Source organism: Palaemon carinicauda, chromosome 7 (genome assembly GCF_036898095.1).
Source record: "Palaemon carinicauda isolate YSFRI2023 chromosome 7, ASM3689809v2, whole genome shotgun sequence".
NCBI classification, from domain to species: domain Eukaryota; kingdom Metazoa; phylum Arthropoda; class Malacostraca; order Decapoda; family Palaemonidae; genus Palaemon; species Palaemon carinicauda.
Window position 1 is genome coordinate 110,572,441 of NC_090731.1, and position 18,841 is coordinate 110,591,281.

General features: G+C 39.0%; 1 protein-coding gene across 3 annotated transcripts in view; it reads right to left on the bottom strand.

The window, feature by feature from the left end:
- Rdl (Resistant to dieldrin) overlaps positions 1 to 18,841 on the bottom strand; it is a 1,076,482-nt gene that overhangs the window by 395,313 nt on the left and 662,328 nt on the right. For all 3 annotated transcript variants that reach the window (XM_068376336.1, XM_068376335.1, XM_068376334.1), the window contains exon 3: positions 10,249 to 10,337. In XM_068376336.1, the coding sequence (XP_068232437.1) occupies positions 10,249 to 10,337 (89 nt within the window). The remainder of the gene's footprint in view (positions 1 to 10,248; positions 10,338 to 18,841) is intronic.

Genomic DNA, 18,841 nt, shown 5'->3' on the forward strand with positions numbered 1-18,841 from the left:
TATATATATATATATATATATATATATATATATATATATATATATATATATATATATATATATATATATATATGTATATTAAAGACAGAAAGAAATATATATATATATATATATATATATATATATATATATATATATATATATATATATATATATATATATATATATATATATATATATATATATATATATATATATATATATATAGAAAGAATATATATATATATATATATATATAAATATATATACCTGCATATATATATATATATATATATATATATATATATATATATATATATATATATATATATATATATATATATATATATATATATATATATATATATATATATATATATATATATATATATATATTAGGTGAATTCTACTTGTTGAACCCCAACAGTAACAGCAACAGCAAAAGCAGCGATAATAATAATAATAATAATAATAATAATAATAATAATAATAATAATAATAATATATTTCGGTCGTTGACCCTCTTTCATGCAAGTTTTGTTGAAAATAATGGCTGCCTCAGTTGCATTGATCTTATACTCCGTCTTCTCGATGGCCCTAATTATCTTCTTTTCAGGACTACTGCATACAGCCAGTAACTGAGCAAAATTCATCCTTCATGGTGGGTAGTCAAATTCAGGAATAATTGGCGAGTCAAGGTTTTAATGTAAAATTCACAAAGCAGGTAACATTTACAATTCGGGTAAAAGAATACAGAGAACAAGATACGCGTTTCGGGAGTGCTGTCTCCCTTCCTCAGGCTTGAGTGTTGGAAACGATGAGAGCTACGTCCTTATATATATGGCAATTCTGGCTTAGGCAGAGAGGCAGCGAATTTTTCATTGGCTACCTCAAGCGTCGTGGGCGGAGCGAATAGAACGGCTATTCCTCATTGGCTAAGCCACTCGCCGAGAGCGGCTGTAGAACAATAAGACTGCCTTCCCACTCACTCCTGGGTGTTGAGTCACCATCTTTTCCTCTGGGAGCTGGGCTCTGATTGGTGGGAGCGCTCGCTGAGAGGGTATGTAGGTTAGTCAGACTATCCTGTCGCTGATCAAGGCTGTTGGGATTGGTTATGTCTTGATCTGTTGGGTTGTCCTGGTTGGAGGTGTCATGGTTGGTTGGATTACTTTTCCGTGTGTTGTTCCTTCGACAGGAGGGGAGGAGGAACATTTCCTGGGTAGTGTTGAGAGTCGGCTTTTCTCTCTGAATAAGAAGAGCTTCAAGTATGCGAAGTCTTCTGCTATCTGGAGCATGGCCTATGATCTCGGTGTTCTTGATTATTTCCTCACGTTCAATGTTGTTTTTGTTGTGGACGTGGAGGGCAAGAGCTTTTATTGCACCTTGTTGGACATGACAAGACAGTCTCTTTGACAGACACATGGTGGTTATTCCTATGTAACGTCTAGAGCATCCTGGAACAGGGCATAAATAGGAATAGAACAGGTTGGTCTGTCTGAGAATATCCTGAGTCGGCGGGGCTGAGTTGTTCCTCATGATGAGAGACCTCATTTTGTTAGTTTGATAATGAGTAGTCAACTTGACCTCTATGTTTTCATCCACACGGGAGACGTGACTCTTTATTATATCTCTCATTGCCTTTTCATCGTTTTGATAATTCCGATGCATGAACCCTTTATAGTAAAGGTTGATGGTAGTTGTGGTGTTCACGGTTGGTTGTTCACCCTGGTACCAGGTGTCCATGGCTAGCTTGATTTCACGGCTAACTTGTCTGTTAGAGTAGCCATTGTTCACTAGGACCTGGGCGATTCGGTCGAGTTCTTGGTGTGTGGCAGCCCAAAAGGAGCAGTGGGAGAGGGTTCTGCGAACGTAGGTCTTGATGGTGGAGGCCTTGTACCTGGTAGGGCATTCACTGTCTCCATTCAAGCATAACCCGAGGTTAGTGGGCTTAATATACACACTAGTATCAAATCCGGTAGTGTTAGGAGATATGAGAACATCTAGGAAGGGCAGCCGTCCATCTTTGCTATGTTCGACAGTAAACCTCAGGCAGCTGCATTCCTCAAACGTCCTGCGGAGGGTCTCAATGTCCTGGGTAGAAGGGGCCATGACAAAAGTGTCATCTATGTATCCCAAGTACACGTCTGGACGACGTATTCGTGATAAATTTTGCATATCTAAATGTATTTTTCACATTTCAAATAAGCCATATATTCTAATACATTAAAGTCTGGATTCTCTTAACGACCTCGGGATCAGAGCCCCAGTCGAAATCACTCCAAGTCTATAGTATCTGACCGGCGGGGTTTCAAACCCTGATCCAAGACACTTGTATGACAGTGATCTTACCACTTTAGGCCCTTTGTCCTATGGATAGCCGCATGTTACAAAATGGAAACGGGCTGGTGGTTGAGATGGAGCTTTAGGAATTTTCTACTATACCACGCATGTTTCATAGATGCTCATATACTATAATGCTATTGATTTTTTTTTTACCTCTCGCTCTCTCCCGCACTAGTAATAGAAAAACATGTTTAAGTTTACCATATCATGTTTCACATTGTTTTAGTTTTTTGACATGGATGCCCTCAACTGTTTACATATAAGCTAGTTATCATGTTGAATAAATATCACTTACATTCACTTCGCCCCTCTGTTAGTACCCAAGAGCCAATTAGCATAATTAGGGACTACCGGAAGACCAGCTACCTACCGAATTTTTACCCCAGCTTTCAGTTACGCATCAAGGCGTACTTACTCAAGCAGCAAATAGACTATGTCCTTTCAGTGGTCCCTGAGGACATTTTCCTAGGCTGGCTTTGCAACCAAGAGGACACCCCAATAGCGTATGCCGTCCTTGAAACATACCTCCTAGAGCAGTACTCACCATCACCAGCTGCTCAAATAGCCAAGCTTTTTTAGCTCTGTCAACATCATTTGGAGGTCCAAAAGGCTTTGATTGCCTTCAGGGAAATGGCCAATATTGCTCGCTTGCAACCTGCCGCAGACGGCTCTCCTCAGGAAGTGAACCTGAGTGACACTCTGGGTATGATGCCAACTAGAACCCCGTTGTTAATTCCTTGCTGATGAAGGACTTGACCTAAGTCGATGCGCTTATGGATATGAATGCAGAAAGACACAGATATCCGACCCGTGACATGCCTGAATGGTCTTAAACTGCCCAACACCTGCATATGCTGCCCCTTTCTCATACCCCACCCACTTACTGATGCCCATCAGCTTCAGTTCTGCTACTACCACTAAAGATTCGGGGCTGCTGCAAAGAACAGCCCGGATGGGCGTCAGTGGCAAAAAAACTTGTAAGTTAGCCAATGCATGTGATAGTGGGCTTCCCTATCCCTATTTTGTTTCTTTTTACATGATACAGTTATAGGTGTGCAGTTTTTGGTAGATGCTGGTGCTTGCCGTTCCCTTCTACCAAAGTCATTACTGACGGAGCATTGCTAAAACTCAGCGGGGATTTCCTGCACCATTTCCACCTCTTTGTTATTGTGGCTCATCAGCATTTAGTCAACGTAGACTCATACTTGTCGATACCTTTTCAATCTAACCCCTCCGAACATGCACTCCACATCAGCGCACCCACGGAGGCTTACGCCCACCTCCTCACACCGTACTGGATAGTCTTTTGTCCAGAACTTTGCCAAATGTCCACGGTTTCTGCCAAGCACCATATTTATCACCACATCAATATGACTTGGCACCCCCTGTGTTAGCCAGATTCAGGTGTCTTGCCCCAGATTGTTTGGCAGCCACTAGGAAATGTTAGCCTAAATGTAAGAGATGGTCCTTTGCCAAAAGGCCTCAAGCCCATGGTCCCCCTTACACATCGTCCTGAAGAAGGATTGCTCCCTGAGTCCTTGTGGGGATTTTAGGCGCCTGAACATGCAGACAGAACCAAATCACTAACCCCTTCCCAACATTGCTCAAGCACCCATGAACCCAGAAAGCATCCCCAAGACCACCATTGCCACACCCTTTACTACATAAACATACAATTATTCCTGTTTTGGCTTTTGTAATGCTGAGGCCATTTTTTAATACCTCATGGGTGGCATCTTAGGGGACCTTGCCTTCTGCATATGTTACTTGGACGACTTACTTGTGTTCTCTTTCTTTAAAGAGGAACATATCTGTTACCTACACATCGTTCTCGACCCTCTACAACAGAATGGCCTTGTAGTCTGGTAAAGTATACAGCAAAACTGGTGATACTTGAATTCAGTGATTTTCGTTCGAAAGTCATTAACTGGCAACTCTCACATTCCTCATATTTCTAATGAGACTAGGTTCCTGGGACGAAGCATCTTGAAACTTCATTCAATGAAAGATACAGTTCATTAAGCATGATTTTAAAGAATTTATACTCTATTTTTATCAAAATATTAGCTAGATCATTATGGAAAAATGAACTCAATAATCTTTAATTATGATAAAAATGAAAAACAAAATAAATACTTAATGAGTCTGACTTTTTACCCACCATAGTAATGTATCTAACGTAAAGAATGTATCGGAGATGTAGTTGTGGGCGTGGTCTAACCAGACATCAATTGACAGTCTAACTGTGGCACTCTCACAAGCAAGTCATCTGTCAAATATGGCTAGAGCTCCCCAACAGCTACCGGATAACTGTAACTCTAGTTAGCCTTATTTCACCAGATTCTCTATAAAAAAATAGATGTAACCAATCATCTTAACATCAATGAAACAACTATTTATAGATGGCTAAATGATGCAATGAAGGAGAAAATGGAAAAACCATCCTAGGAGAGTGGCCCCGCTACTGCACAACCGCAGAAGAATATGAAGAGTTATAAAGCCAATAGCATAGCTTAAAGTCTACATAGCGATCCTATCATCATCATCAACATTATTATTATTATTATTATTATTATTATTATTATTATTATTATTATTATTATTATTATTAATATTTAAGATATGAGTATATTGTCTTTCTGAAGAATCTGCACATTACACGTGTGAAAGAATATGTCTGACCTGATTACTGTATAGTCTTCCATTCGTAAAGTAAAAATTAAATAATAGAAAGGTGGAATTAATTGTATTCCTAATATCGAAGATAACTCACCACCTCACATGATTATTTATTTATTTACTTGTTTATTTATTTTTCCTCAAACTGACAAAACCCATTGGGAGACTAGAATTATATAATTAGCATTGAATGTAGTCTAAACTATGACTTTCAATAATTTATTGCAAGTTTTGAAATCATGATCCTAACTAACGTTTGTTTTAAACACAAAATGATATAAGCAAAAATAAGTAATAACTTTAAAATCATACCCTAAACGCATAAATTGTTATCATTAGACTATAGCCCTCTACTTAAACTGTTCTCCATCAGACACCCTCTTTCCCAGTTTGTATCCTTCTATCCAGACCGACAGCTCAAAGACTAGTCTCACTAACTCTCGCGGAGTCATGTTGACAAAGGGATTCATGCTAGAGTAACATGTTTAATTTCTGTTCTGAAGTATTATTTTAGCGTGAAATGTTTTTTAACGATATAACATTATTCATTAATAAAATTATCCATAACAAGTGACCAACTTTGTCTCATACATACACATGTTTACAAGGCGAAATATAAGATTTAATACTAAGTGGCAACTTAAGAACAACGTTTGTCCGAAGCAAAAAATAAAAAATATATCACCAATTTTGCTGCATACTGTACAACAAGTGTACCTTTGATGTTAACAAAGTATCGTTCTTAGGGCACCGCATCATGACTGAAGTCGTTTACCTCTTCCTTGAGAAGGTATCAGCTGCTCAGAACTTTCCCATGCCCTCGACCATCGAAGCACTGCAAGTATTTTTGGGCATGTTATCACCAGTTCCTGCCAGCCATAGCCACCATTCTTGTCCCCTTCTACACCTCCCACAAAGACAAGGTAAAAATCTTGAAATGGGGTCGTCTTTAGGAAGCGGCCTTATGCAACGCAAAGAATGCCTTATCAGCTGCTACCGCTCTCACTTTTCCTGTGTCACATGTCCCTTTCCACCAAAGTCAGTGTTGTTGCTATGGGTGCAGTACTCGAGCAGGTGGTCAATGGCTCGCCTTGCCATTGGCATTCTTCATTAGAAAACTGTCGAAAGCAGAATCTGGCTACTCAACCTTCAACAGCAAAATTGCAGTTGGTGAATTTGGCTGTCTGTCACTTTCTCCACTTCTTAGAAGGTACACTCTTCACCATTTGCACGTCTCTGGTGCACTGCTTCACTTGACAATCCTATGCGTGCTAAGCCTGTCAATGCTGACATCTTTTTGCCATGGCTGAATTCATCTGCACCCTTCATCAGGTTCCTGGGAAAATCAATCCCGTTGCTGACACCCAGTAAATAAGCACATTGGCTGCCATTTACCTGAGATTTGATTACAATGCTTTGGCAGAAGCCCAACAAAAAGATCCAGAGTACATCCCTCTATTGGGAAAACATCTCTCTCTATGACTCCAACGCCACCCTTCTCTGTGACGGTAGTACTGGTAGGCTACGGCTAAAGATACTTGCCCCCATGTTCCAGCAGGTGCTTGATTTCATCCATGGCCTCTCACATCTCTTACCTTGATCTACTGCACAGTTACTGAACACAAAGTTTATTTGGCATCACTAAGGATGCTAAGGATTGGGTGTGCACCTGTATTTTATGCCAAACTTTAAAAGTAAATCGAGACACGGATTTTAGAGTGGACACCTTTCCTTAACCTCAGCATCCTTCTATCCACATTTAAAATAATGTAACAGATCCCCTACCCACATCGCAAGGACATTGTTACCTATTTACTATCACTGACCGCTCCACTGGTTGGGCTGAAGCCACCCTCATGCAAACTGTAACGATCACAAACGTTTTACTCTCAGGGTGTATAGCGAGATTTGGTATCCCTGAGCATATTACTTCTGACAGCGGTACCACTTTCACCTCTCAATTTTAGACATAATTAGTGAATTTCCTGGCTTCAGCCTACATCAGACAACCGTCTACAACCTTGCAGCCAACGGAATGATTAAATGTTTTCATCACACTCTTAAACAGCTTTGATGTTTCGCTGCAATGACATAAACCTCCCTTCTCTATTAGTACTTAATAGCCACTTCGCACACTAGCAGTCACCTACAAGTCATGTCAACGGATATCGCTCCTCTTTTTTTAATTTTTCTCATTCTACCAACTGTTTTACGTTTCTATTTACAACTTTATTGAGACAAAAAGGAGAAAGAAAGAGAGAGAGTTTGGAAGAAGGTAACGTCCTATCAACTTTCATTTCTGCCTCTAGGTCTCCTAGAAATATAATGTTGATCATTTAACTCTGCTTATCTCTTAGGCCTCTTAATCCTGTTTTTCCGTTCCTCTCCCTTAGGATGGAAGAGAGTAAGCCTCACCACAGACTACAAAAAATAAGAACATCTGTGAATGATATTTACGCCTTGGGTTTTCTTTCCTCCTCTGTGGCAATAGTCTGCTCCTGGCTTTTCTACGAATTTTGATTCTGTCACCCCTCTAACAGTGGTTATCTATTCAATAAAGAAATTGTGTCACCTTTAAAAAGATCTCTTCTTTTCTATAGACTTTACGTCAAAATTCTTGCCATTCCTAAAAGTGAAGTAATAACACTTCAGTAGTTCTAAAATCGACAGAATTCCTAGAATCTTTACAACGTTCTATCTCTTCTTTTGAAGTTTCATGAATGTTTAATATTTGTATTGCAAATAAAAAAACGTTCTTAAGAATAATCATTCCAAGGCTGTACATTAAATGTCATTTTCTAAGGGCAATTTTTCTGTATTGATTTACCCTTAAATTCTTTGTAATTTTTAAGGGTGATTTGTGGCAATATTCTTTTCCTTCATTCTTTTGATATAGAAGATAATTTAAACATTTTCTTAATCCTCTAAGAAATATCAAGGGGGTTTCTAATCCTAAGACTATTGTTCTGGAATTTGATATTAATAAAACATCTTTAGTTGTAGTTTCTCTTAGATATTGTGAGTTCAGATTCCCTGTACTTCATACCAATATATCATTATATATAGATGTCTAATCCTTTTAATCTATAAAGATCATATACAACTTTCACTGGATGCTAATCAGAAAAGTTAATCCTATTCATTAGTATTCAGTTTCACTTTTGTTGGATCACAGTACCGCTTATCTCACCATGCCTCCATTGGGCTAAAATCTCCCTTCTCCAATCTCCATAAAAATTTCTATTTACAAATCCCGCTTGGTCAATTAATCATGAAGACTAAAGATCTTCAAGAGCAAGTTTTGGAAAAGCTATCGTTTTTTATATGAAATCATTGTAAAGCATATAGTTATAAGATTATAATTTTTTTCTTTTCATGGCATAATATATATTTTTAAAGATAATAAAACCTCTTGTATCTCGCCGCTAATCACACATCTTCTGATCATCAATAGTATATTTAATTTTCCAATTGACAATGACAATATTTGAAAAAATAATAGAGATTAATATGCTAAGAATTTAGGCCTGATAAAATGAATGAGGTCCTTTTAGGTGATGTGATATGAATGGTTCTTGGTGAGGATGGAGAGGATCGTGGGTGGCAATGAGTTGATCAATTCATGATGGTAGTTATGGAAATGACAACGATGGTGAGGACGTGAAAAATACCTTGATTAGGGCAAGGTTGCTGATAATGACATGGCAAACATAAGTGATGGGGTTGATGATTACTGTGATCAATTATCCATTGTGTTGGTAAAAAGACATTGATAGAAGACGATGTGGGAATGAGAAATTAACGTTGTGATGTTTCCTAAAAGGACATTGATGTTTCTACAACGGACAGAAGGTGAAAAAGTGCCCCGATGGAGGCTGATCAAGGCCACTGAAAAATACAGAAGCCGAAGGTGGCTATTAAAACATTCTATTAGCCTCATCATCTCGGTAAAGAAGAAAAAAGAAATGTGCTTACGGCAATTCAGGCCAATAGGTGACTTCTCATAGTGTTTTAACCATAACACCTCACTTTTTTTTATTCTTAATTGCAATGTTAGTGATGATATCAATTACATTGATAACAACAATAACGGTGAATCGCAGAAATCGGAACGTTCTAGAGAACTATGTTGTTAGAAGACTGATCTCCCATTGGCTCGAATATAACCGTAGAGCTACGACAGTTTGGAGTAGGGTGATCGTTCTCATCTATTATACAGAAGAAATTAGTAGATTTTAGCATCGAGAATATTCTTTTCTGTCTGAGGAGTAATGCGTTGTCATCTTTATTAAATTATGTGCATTTTAATTTTTTTTATTATATATATTTGTTAAAAAAAAAAAATATTTGTTAAATTCTCCATTGTCTGACAGAAAAGAAATCACATGTATCCGTTAATTCAAAGAATTATGAATTACGCTTTTCATATCAGCAATGGCAATTTATGGAAAGAGATTTATGGTTTTGTATTAAAAATAAAGAACTTCACCCTACTCATGATTTACTGTTATCAATGGCTTACAGATAAAAACAAGAGGAAAATTGCGATGACAGAGACACGCTGACACTGGAAGTCATCTATCATATCATGAACATAATTCCGTACCATTATTGATTAGCCATCTTTATGCAGGGAATTAAAAAAAAATTGTACATAAAAAATACAATAATTGTTGAACACTTGATTAAAGAAAATTGTCGTGTCCTCGTTTTTCCTCCAGTAGACCAGCATAATCTATCGTTATCATTTATCTCTAGAAGCCACAATTTTGTTCACGATGGATAATGTTGGCAATAAAACGGGGTAAGCAAGACACCCAGGGTTATAGTCTGCAACGAAATAAACGACGCTTGGACGCGTAAAGAAGGAATAAGTGCAGAGATTAGCAGTTACAAATCGTGCATTTTCACACCTTTCTTCTGTATTTTACTAAGTATCGTTAATATCAAATATGCTTGGTAAACGGCAAATCAGAAGGTAGATATTTCAAAGCCATCTTCGTAGAAAAATCTTACATGTCGTTTCTCGATTCGCAAAAAAAAAAAAAAAAAAAGCTAAACTTATCACTGCCGTCTAAGTTGTGAAGAGATACATATAGAAAAACACGTCTTTCTTCACAATACTTCCATGAAAGGAATACTTTTACTTGAAGTTCGTTTTAACCAATTACATTTATGAATTTGGAAGTGAGAAGGTGAAGTTCGTTATTGTGACGTGACAAAAAGTAATTGATTCGGTCAACTTACCTCCATAATTGGGTCTGATTCTCTTGTCATACCCAGTTTGTAGGGAATCTAGGATGGCGGAAATGTTTACATTATCCTTCTTCATGTTACTGGAAAGAGAAAAGAAAAGACCTCCGTTAGAAATAGTTTTATTTAACTACTTGCTTTGTACGAGTATAGATAGGCATGCAAAGCCTGCACAGAATTGATAAACATTTACGCAATTGCAACAGTAAAAAAAAAAAGAAAAAAAAAGCCACACACTGATACCAAATATTTCAAAATGTAAGCAGGAACTAAGTACTCTTTCTTTCTCTTTACACACAAACACACATACCCACACACACCCACACACACACGCACATATATAGATATATATATATATATATATATATATATATATATATATATATATATATATATATATATATATATATATATATATATATATATATATATATATATATATATATATATATATATATATATATATTTATATATACATACACACACATATACATATATATATATATATATATATATATATATATATATATATATATATATATATATATATATATATATATATATATATATATTATATATATACATATATATATATATATATATATATATATATATATATATATATATATATATATATATAAATATATATATATGTATATATATATATATATATATATATATATATATTATATATATATATATATATATATATATATATATATATATATATATATATATATATATATATATATATATATATATATATATATATGTATGTATGTATACCTTACTAGTGACTTTTACCCGTTATACAAACATTGTATAGACACAATAACCTATTTCACCCAAATAGTAAAGTGCTAGTCGAAAACTTCGTTTTTTCATGTCTCAGGGACAAATAGTCGATCAATATATCAATCAATCACTATATATATATATATATATATATATATATATATATATATATATATATATATATATATATATATATATATATATATATATATATATATATATATATATATATATATATATATATATATATATATATATATATATATATATATATATATATATATATATATATATATATATATATATATATATATATATATATATATATATATATATATATATATATATATATATATATATATATATATATATATATATATATATATATATATATATATATATATATGATAAATTTTGTTCATTTAGATCATGGGATGTGGAGTTACCCATATGTTAAGCTATATGGCTGCTTCATGCCTATTTTATGCATATTATGTCCTTGAAATCCTATCATATTGTCTGCTCTTTTTATACTGACTTTATTCTTACGAATGCCTCTAAAACAGATTTGTTCTAATAATATTAGATGGGACAAAGTTTTCTTCACAGGTTCAAAAATTTCCTGTTCATTAAACCTAATGAACAGATATCTACACCCATACGCTAGAATTAATATGGGTAGGTTACATATTGCGAAACCAGTCAACATGTTCCACGAGAATAATTCTCTATCACGTTCTCTGTTCAGAAAGAGGCCATTACCCATAATGTTTCTTTCTCTATGGTTCATCTAACAACGAGGATTAGAGTGCAACAATTTCTTCTTCAAATACTTAAAATGAGAAAAATATTGAGTGAAACAAACTTACATTTGTCGACTAGCTCCAGTACCGCATGGTGAGCTGTTGTGTTTGTTAAGTAGCAATTACATATCCATCGTTTACATCGAAATATATGCATGCAATAGATTAATGAAGAGAAAAGATATAATTGTTTCGTAGCCGACCAGGAAAAACTGGATTTCTGGAAATCTGTATTTTTTAATCAACGGGCTTTGACAATTTCAAGTGTAAGATACTTACAGATAAACATTTCCTATAATTGGGATAAGACTCCAAGTGTTAATGTACTTATAAGTACAACTTCACTTCTTCGATCATATCCTTACGCTAATGTGTCATACTAATCTTGGTGAGAACTATTTCTATTAAAATGTTAATAAGATCCAGAATAAATGATTGAATAGGTACAAATCTATTGTTTTATATAGTGGCTTTCTCACCCCTAGTCTACACTCACAAGAATATCGCTGCAAATGTGTATGCATGGATGCTGGAAAAATACACCTTTGATCAACAACCAAGCCCTCTCTACTTAAAAAGGCCCAAGAGGGACCAAATAGAGGCTAACAATAAAAAACCATCCTTTTAAGGCTTTCCGGTACAGTTAGGGTACGGTAGTCAGTATAATCTAAAATGCCTGAGCTACCGGTAGTAGCCAGCACACCAAGTAATTGTCACAATTATAATTTTTTTCTTTTTCTATTTTGTCAGATATAACATATCTTTGAAATACCGATTTTCTGGAAATGGCAACCTTCTCTAATATGTCTAATTAATAAAAATAAATAAAAGAAAGATAACAGCAAGAGTGGAGTGAAGTTTTTAAGTAGCATGGAAAACGAGAAACGGATAGGATTCCAACGTTTTGGAGTGTTTAGTAACGTTGTAGATATAGGATTAAAGTCCGCAATGATTTTGTTCCCGAGTAGATAGTTCCATTGTGAAGTACGTACAGAAAATGAAAATATTTTAACATTTTTATAAATAAAGATATTTCCTTTGGAGATTGACTACACCATTTGATCCATCGCAAGTAGTTCTATTGTCAAGTGATTACAACGCTTGATAAAAAGATCAATGTAGTGTGACGGGCCGAGAGAGGAGTTGTTAACTCAAAGGCAGGATGCAATCAACTGACTTTTATTAAGGAACACACTTCTTTATATACAAAACCTTAAGGCAACAGGACATGACCTGTTCGAGAGACAGACAACGTTACAAAGCAAAACGGAGACATGATCATTCAGGTTCTTTTTAGTGCGAGGGAAGAGCACAGATACAAGCATAATATATACAACATAATTATGTACAATTGTGTGCCACACGGTTGGTACATGGCTCCCCCCTAAAAATGACATACTGCACATGTTAAATAGGGCGCCCTGATCTAGAGAGGCGAACTGTGGGCGGGTCATCTGGCAGAAGATAAGCAGGGTTTAGACGATCAATGGAGACCCAGTCTTCTTTGCCCCGAATGTTCAGTAGGAATGCTTTCGGACTGCGTCGGATCACAAGAAAAGGGCCCGTGTAAGGGGGCGTTAGTGGTGGCTTGCTAGTGTCGTTGCGCAGGAAGACGTGCATTGCAGAGTGCAAGTTCGTTGGTATGTGATGCTTCGCTGGGGGCTTGTAAGTCTGGCGGCACGGAGTAAATTTTCCCACGACGTGACGTATGCGCTGGAGATCGTCGGAGGAGGTTGTAGAAGGAAAAAATTCGGCAGGGACGACCAACGGGTCGCCATACACCATTTCGGCTGCCGAGACGTCGAGGGCGTCTTTAGGAGTGGTCCTTAGTCCCAGGAGGACCCAGGGAAGTTGAGTAAACCAGTTGCAATCCTTGCAGCGGGACATCAAAGCTGCTTTGAGGGTGCGATGAAAACGTTCAACCATTCCATTGGCAGCGGGGTTGTAGGCCGTTGTCTGATGTAGGGTGATGCCCAGGAGATTCGCTAATGACGTCCACAATTGAGAGGTGAAAGTGGTTCCCCTGTCAGAAGTAATATGCTCAGGGATACCGAATCTTGAAATCCATGTACATGAGGCGGACATTGCAGTTTCCATGGGAATGGCTTTAGGCCAACGAGTGGAGCGGTCGATGACGGTAAACAGGTAACAATGTCCTTGTGATGTGGGTAGGGGGCCTACAACGTCGACATGAATGTGTGCGAAATGACGCTGAGGTTGAGGAAAGGTGCCCACTCCTGAATCCGTGTGTCGATGTACTTTGGAAGTTTGGCAAGAAGTACAGGCGCGGACCCAATCCTTAGCATCCTTAGAAATGCCGTGCCAAATGAACTTTGCCTTCAGCAGCTGTGCAGTAGAACGGCACGAGGGATGTGAAAGGCCGTGAATGAAATCAAACACCTATCGGCGCATGGGAGCAGGAATCCAAGGTCGCGGTCTACCAGTACTGACGTCACAGAGGAGGGTGGTGTTGGAGTCTTCGAGGGGAAAATCTTCCCAACGGAGGGACGTCCTACAAGCTTGATACTCTGGATCCTGTTGTTGGGCTTCAGCCAGGGCGTTGTAATCCAATCCCAGTTGAACGGCAGCCAACGTGTTTCTTGACAGGACATCGGCAACGGGATTAATTTTCCCAGGGACGTATTGGAGGGTGCAATTGTATTCAGCCACGGCGGAGAGATGTCGGCGTTGACGGGCGGACCAGGCGTCAGACTGTCGAGTGAAGGCGTGCACCAGAGGCATGTGGTCTGTGCGAATGACGAAGGGCGTACCTTCTAAGAAATGGCGAAAGTGACGGACAGCGAAGTACACCGCCAGCAATTCTCGATCGAAGGTAGAATAACCCGATTCTGCCTTGGACAGTTTTCTGCTGAAGAAGGCCAATGGGCGGGGCGAGCCTTTGACCATCTGCTCGAGTACTGCACCAATAGCGACGTCGCTGGCATCGGTGGAGAGAAGGAGAGGGGCGTGTGGGATAGGAAAAGTGAGAGCCGCAGCAGTTGATAGGGCCTTCTTTGCATTGCAGAAGGCTGCTTCTTGAAGGGGACCCCACTTCAGGTCCTTTGGCTTGCCCTTGAGGGAGGCGTAGAGGGGAACAAGAGTGGCGGCAATGGCTGGCAGAAAACGGTGATAATAGTTGATCATGCCCAAGAATTCCTGCAGAGCTTTGACGGTTGAGGGCGCGGGGAAGTTCTGAACGGCTGCTACCTTCTCAGGGAGGGGATGGACTCCTTCAGGAGTGATACGGTGCCCTAAGAACGACACTTCGTTGGCGCCAAAGGTACACTTGTCGTACCGGACTACAAGGCCGTTTTGTTGCAGGCGGTCGAGCACGATGCGTAGGTGACGGAGGTGTTCCTCTTTTGAGGAGGAGAACACAAGTATGTCGTCCACATAACATACACAGAAAGGGAGGTCCCCTAAGATGCCATCCATTAGACGTTGAAACGTTGCCCCAGCATTACGAAGGCCAAAACAGGAGTAATTGAAGGTGTATGTACCAAACGGAGTGGTGATGGCGGTCTTGGGGATGTCTTCTGGGTTCATAGGCACCTGATAATACCCCTTCAGGAGGTCGAGCGTAGAGAAAACCTTCGCTTTGTGCAGGTAGGAGGTCACATCGGCAATGTTTGGGAGGGGGTAGTGATCCGGTTCTGTTTGCATGTTCAGGCGCCTGTAATCCCCGCACGGACGGAGGGATCCATCTTTCTTCAGAACGATGTGTAAGGGTGACGACCATGGGCTAGAGGCCTTTTGGCAAAGGCCCATTTTCTCCATTTCGGCGAACGTCTGTTTGGGGGCTGCCAATCGTTCCGGTGCCAGACGTCTGAATTTTGCGAAGACTGGGGGTCCCGTCGTCTTGATATGGTGATAAATACCGTGCTTGGCAGGAACCGTGGGCGTTTGGCGAAGTTCTGGACGGAAAACTTCCGGGTACGACGTGAGGAGGTGGGCGTAGGCATCCGTGGGTGCACTGATGTGGAGAGCGAGGTTAGAGGGGGCGGGTTGAAGAGGTGTCGACAAGTACGAGTCTGCGTTGACCAATCGTCGGTGGGCGACATCGACCAGAAGGTGGAAATGAGAGAGGAAATCCGCAACGAGGATTGGCATTGTGACGTCAGCAACGAGAAACTTCCAATTGAATTTACCGTTTCCGAACGATAATGTGAGGTTCTCGTAACCGTAGGTGGGTATCGCAGATCCGTTGGCAGCTACTAAGCGGACGTCGGCAGATGTAGACAGACTACGTCGTGCCTTGAAGAGTTTCCTTGGCAAAAGAGAACGACAAGCACCCGTGTCTACCAAAAATCGCACGCCCGTTCCTGCATCCTGTAAAAAGAAAAGATTAGAAACATGGGAGGCCACCGCCACAAGCGATGGCCTACTTACACGTTCTTGGCCACTGACAATCCTTGGCACATTTCTTCGCGGTTGTCCCAAATCTGCAGTGGTAGTAGCAAAACTGCGGCGGATGGGAGGTAGTAAGTGGCTGTAGAAGTCGTTCGTTGGGGCGCGAGCGATTGGTGGGTGGTGGGCGGCTTTGTCGCCGCTTCGGCACGTCACGGGGTAGGCGTGTATGTCCTACGGCATTCATGTCAGCTTCAGTTGACGTTGAATAGGCATCCTCGTTCAGGGGTGGAGGCGTTGATGGAGGTCTTGAAGTGGCTGTCCATAAGGGCGTCGGCTTTGGTCATCAAGTCCTTTATGGGTAAACTATCGACATCGGGTATGGCAGCGCGTACAGGTTCGGGTAAACGGCGTGTCCAAAGGGCACGAAGTAGGTTCACTTCACGAGGAGAGCCGTCTGCGGCAGGTTGAAGGCGAGCGATACTGGTCATTTCCCTGAGGGCAAGCGAAGCCCTTTGGTCCCCCAACAGTTGTTGCGAGAGCTGAAAAAGCTTTGCTATACGGGCGGCTGGTGACGGCGAGTACTGCTGCAGAAGGTATGTCTTGAGGGCTTCATACGCTATTGGGGTGTCTCCTTGTTCACAAAGCCAGTCGGATATTTCTGAGAAGGTGTCCTCGGGTATCGCCGCGAGAACATAATCCGCTTTGGTGGTTGAGCGAGTCACGCCCCTGATACGAAACTGGACTTCTGAGCGCTGAAACCAAGCAAACGCTTCTCCGGTGGCGAACGGTGAAAGTTTCAATGAGGCGGTGCCAACTGCTGGAGTAGAGTCTGTCTCCGTCATAGTACCAACGATGGAGGGGCGAGGGAGGTGGGGGTGGAAGGCAGTGGGAGCGAGTCGACTTCCGGGGTCACCAATGTGACGGGCCGAGAGAGGAGTTGTTAACTCAAAGGCAGGATGCAATCAACTGACTTTTATTAAGGAACACACTTCTTTATATACAAAACCTCAAGGCAACAGGACATGACCTGTTCGAGAGACAGACAACGTTACAAAGCAAAACGGAGACATGATCATTCAGGTTCTTTTTAGTGCGAGGGAAGAGCGCAGATACAAGCATAATATATACAACATAATTATGTACAATTGTGTGCCACACGGTTGGTACAGTAGATTGTAGATAGTTCCATTACTAAGTTGTAATATCAAGCGTGAAGTTCTCAACCTTGCTCCAATGCAGATAGTTCCATTCTCTAATGACTACTCTATATGAAAATGAGGGAAACTTTTGAATCAGCGTAGATATCCATGTGAGTTTTTACCTCAAAAAACAAAAAGAGTTTAGCTTGTCTGAGCTGAGGCCAATCCATTGTAAGCAAACACACCTCTTGAAAATGAAGATAAGATCTCGTCCAGTAAGAATTTAATTCTTACTTGATAACTAAATGTAGCACTCAAAAGGGGGTACAACTTTGTTCAGACATGTATTACATTCACCAAGTGAGCACCGCACTTAAATCTTTGTGTAACAACCCCTCACCAAACTATTTGGCACTTGAGTCTAAAGCCCTTTTTGGGCTCATAATACTCACCTCATCTTACCACAAAAACTATTAGAAATAGAACTTTACACGATTTTTTTTGTATTTTATAGCTAAATTAATTTTTTCATGATATATAATTTTACATATTTTCTAAGGTTTTCATATGCTTAAAGAAGCCACTAAAACGATTAGAAATATCTGGAAGTAAATTATATCCAATGGCGCTCAAATTCATTCTAACACAAGTTATCAAGTGATTAAACTGCTTGAAAAGAACTACCAACTTGTCGAATGGAATCCAAGACAAAAATTTCCTTTCCCAAAAGACGATACAACTTGGAAAAAAATTTCAGAGATTGGGCCCATTTAGAGAACTTTGATCAGATTTGTTCCAATATAAATAGCTCCATTGCAAATTGACAACACATCATGAAGAGAGTTCAGCTTTGCTCTAATGCCGGAAGTCAATTGCGGAGTCCTCATATCATAGCAGAATGAATTTAATGTAGGGAGTTCCATTTTAAGCAAAATCGGTTGTGAAAAACACCTATGTACGACATAGACAGTTCAAATACCAAATAACTTCACCACTCACACATTTCCAAATAATTACAAGAATATGCCACTCTGATAGGGTTTACTTCGTTCTAAAATTGATAAAGAAAAATACACATTATTTCAGCACAAATTATTGTATTTACATATGGCAAAACTATCTGGAGCAAAATCATATTTCCCTTATCAAGTAACTACACTGCGCTTAGTTCCAGCAGAGACAGCTCAGTTTCCAAGTGATCAAAAATCTTGATAAGGAGTTCAATTGTTTGCTCATTGCCCATTTTTCCTTGCTAAGAAAATATACACCTTCGAAAAGAATACACCATTGTTTCAACAAAAATAGTTTTCATTACCAAGTGCTTATGCATTGTAAAAAGAGTTTAATTCGTTTTAATGGAGAGAGATCCAATGCAAACCTACCTGACTGTATGAGAAAATTAATATTTTTTTTTTTACAATACACAAATTGCCATTGGAAATGGTAATACTTGAAAATGATCTTTGTTCCAAAAGATATTCTCATTCTCATTGAACTTAT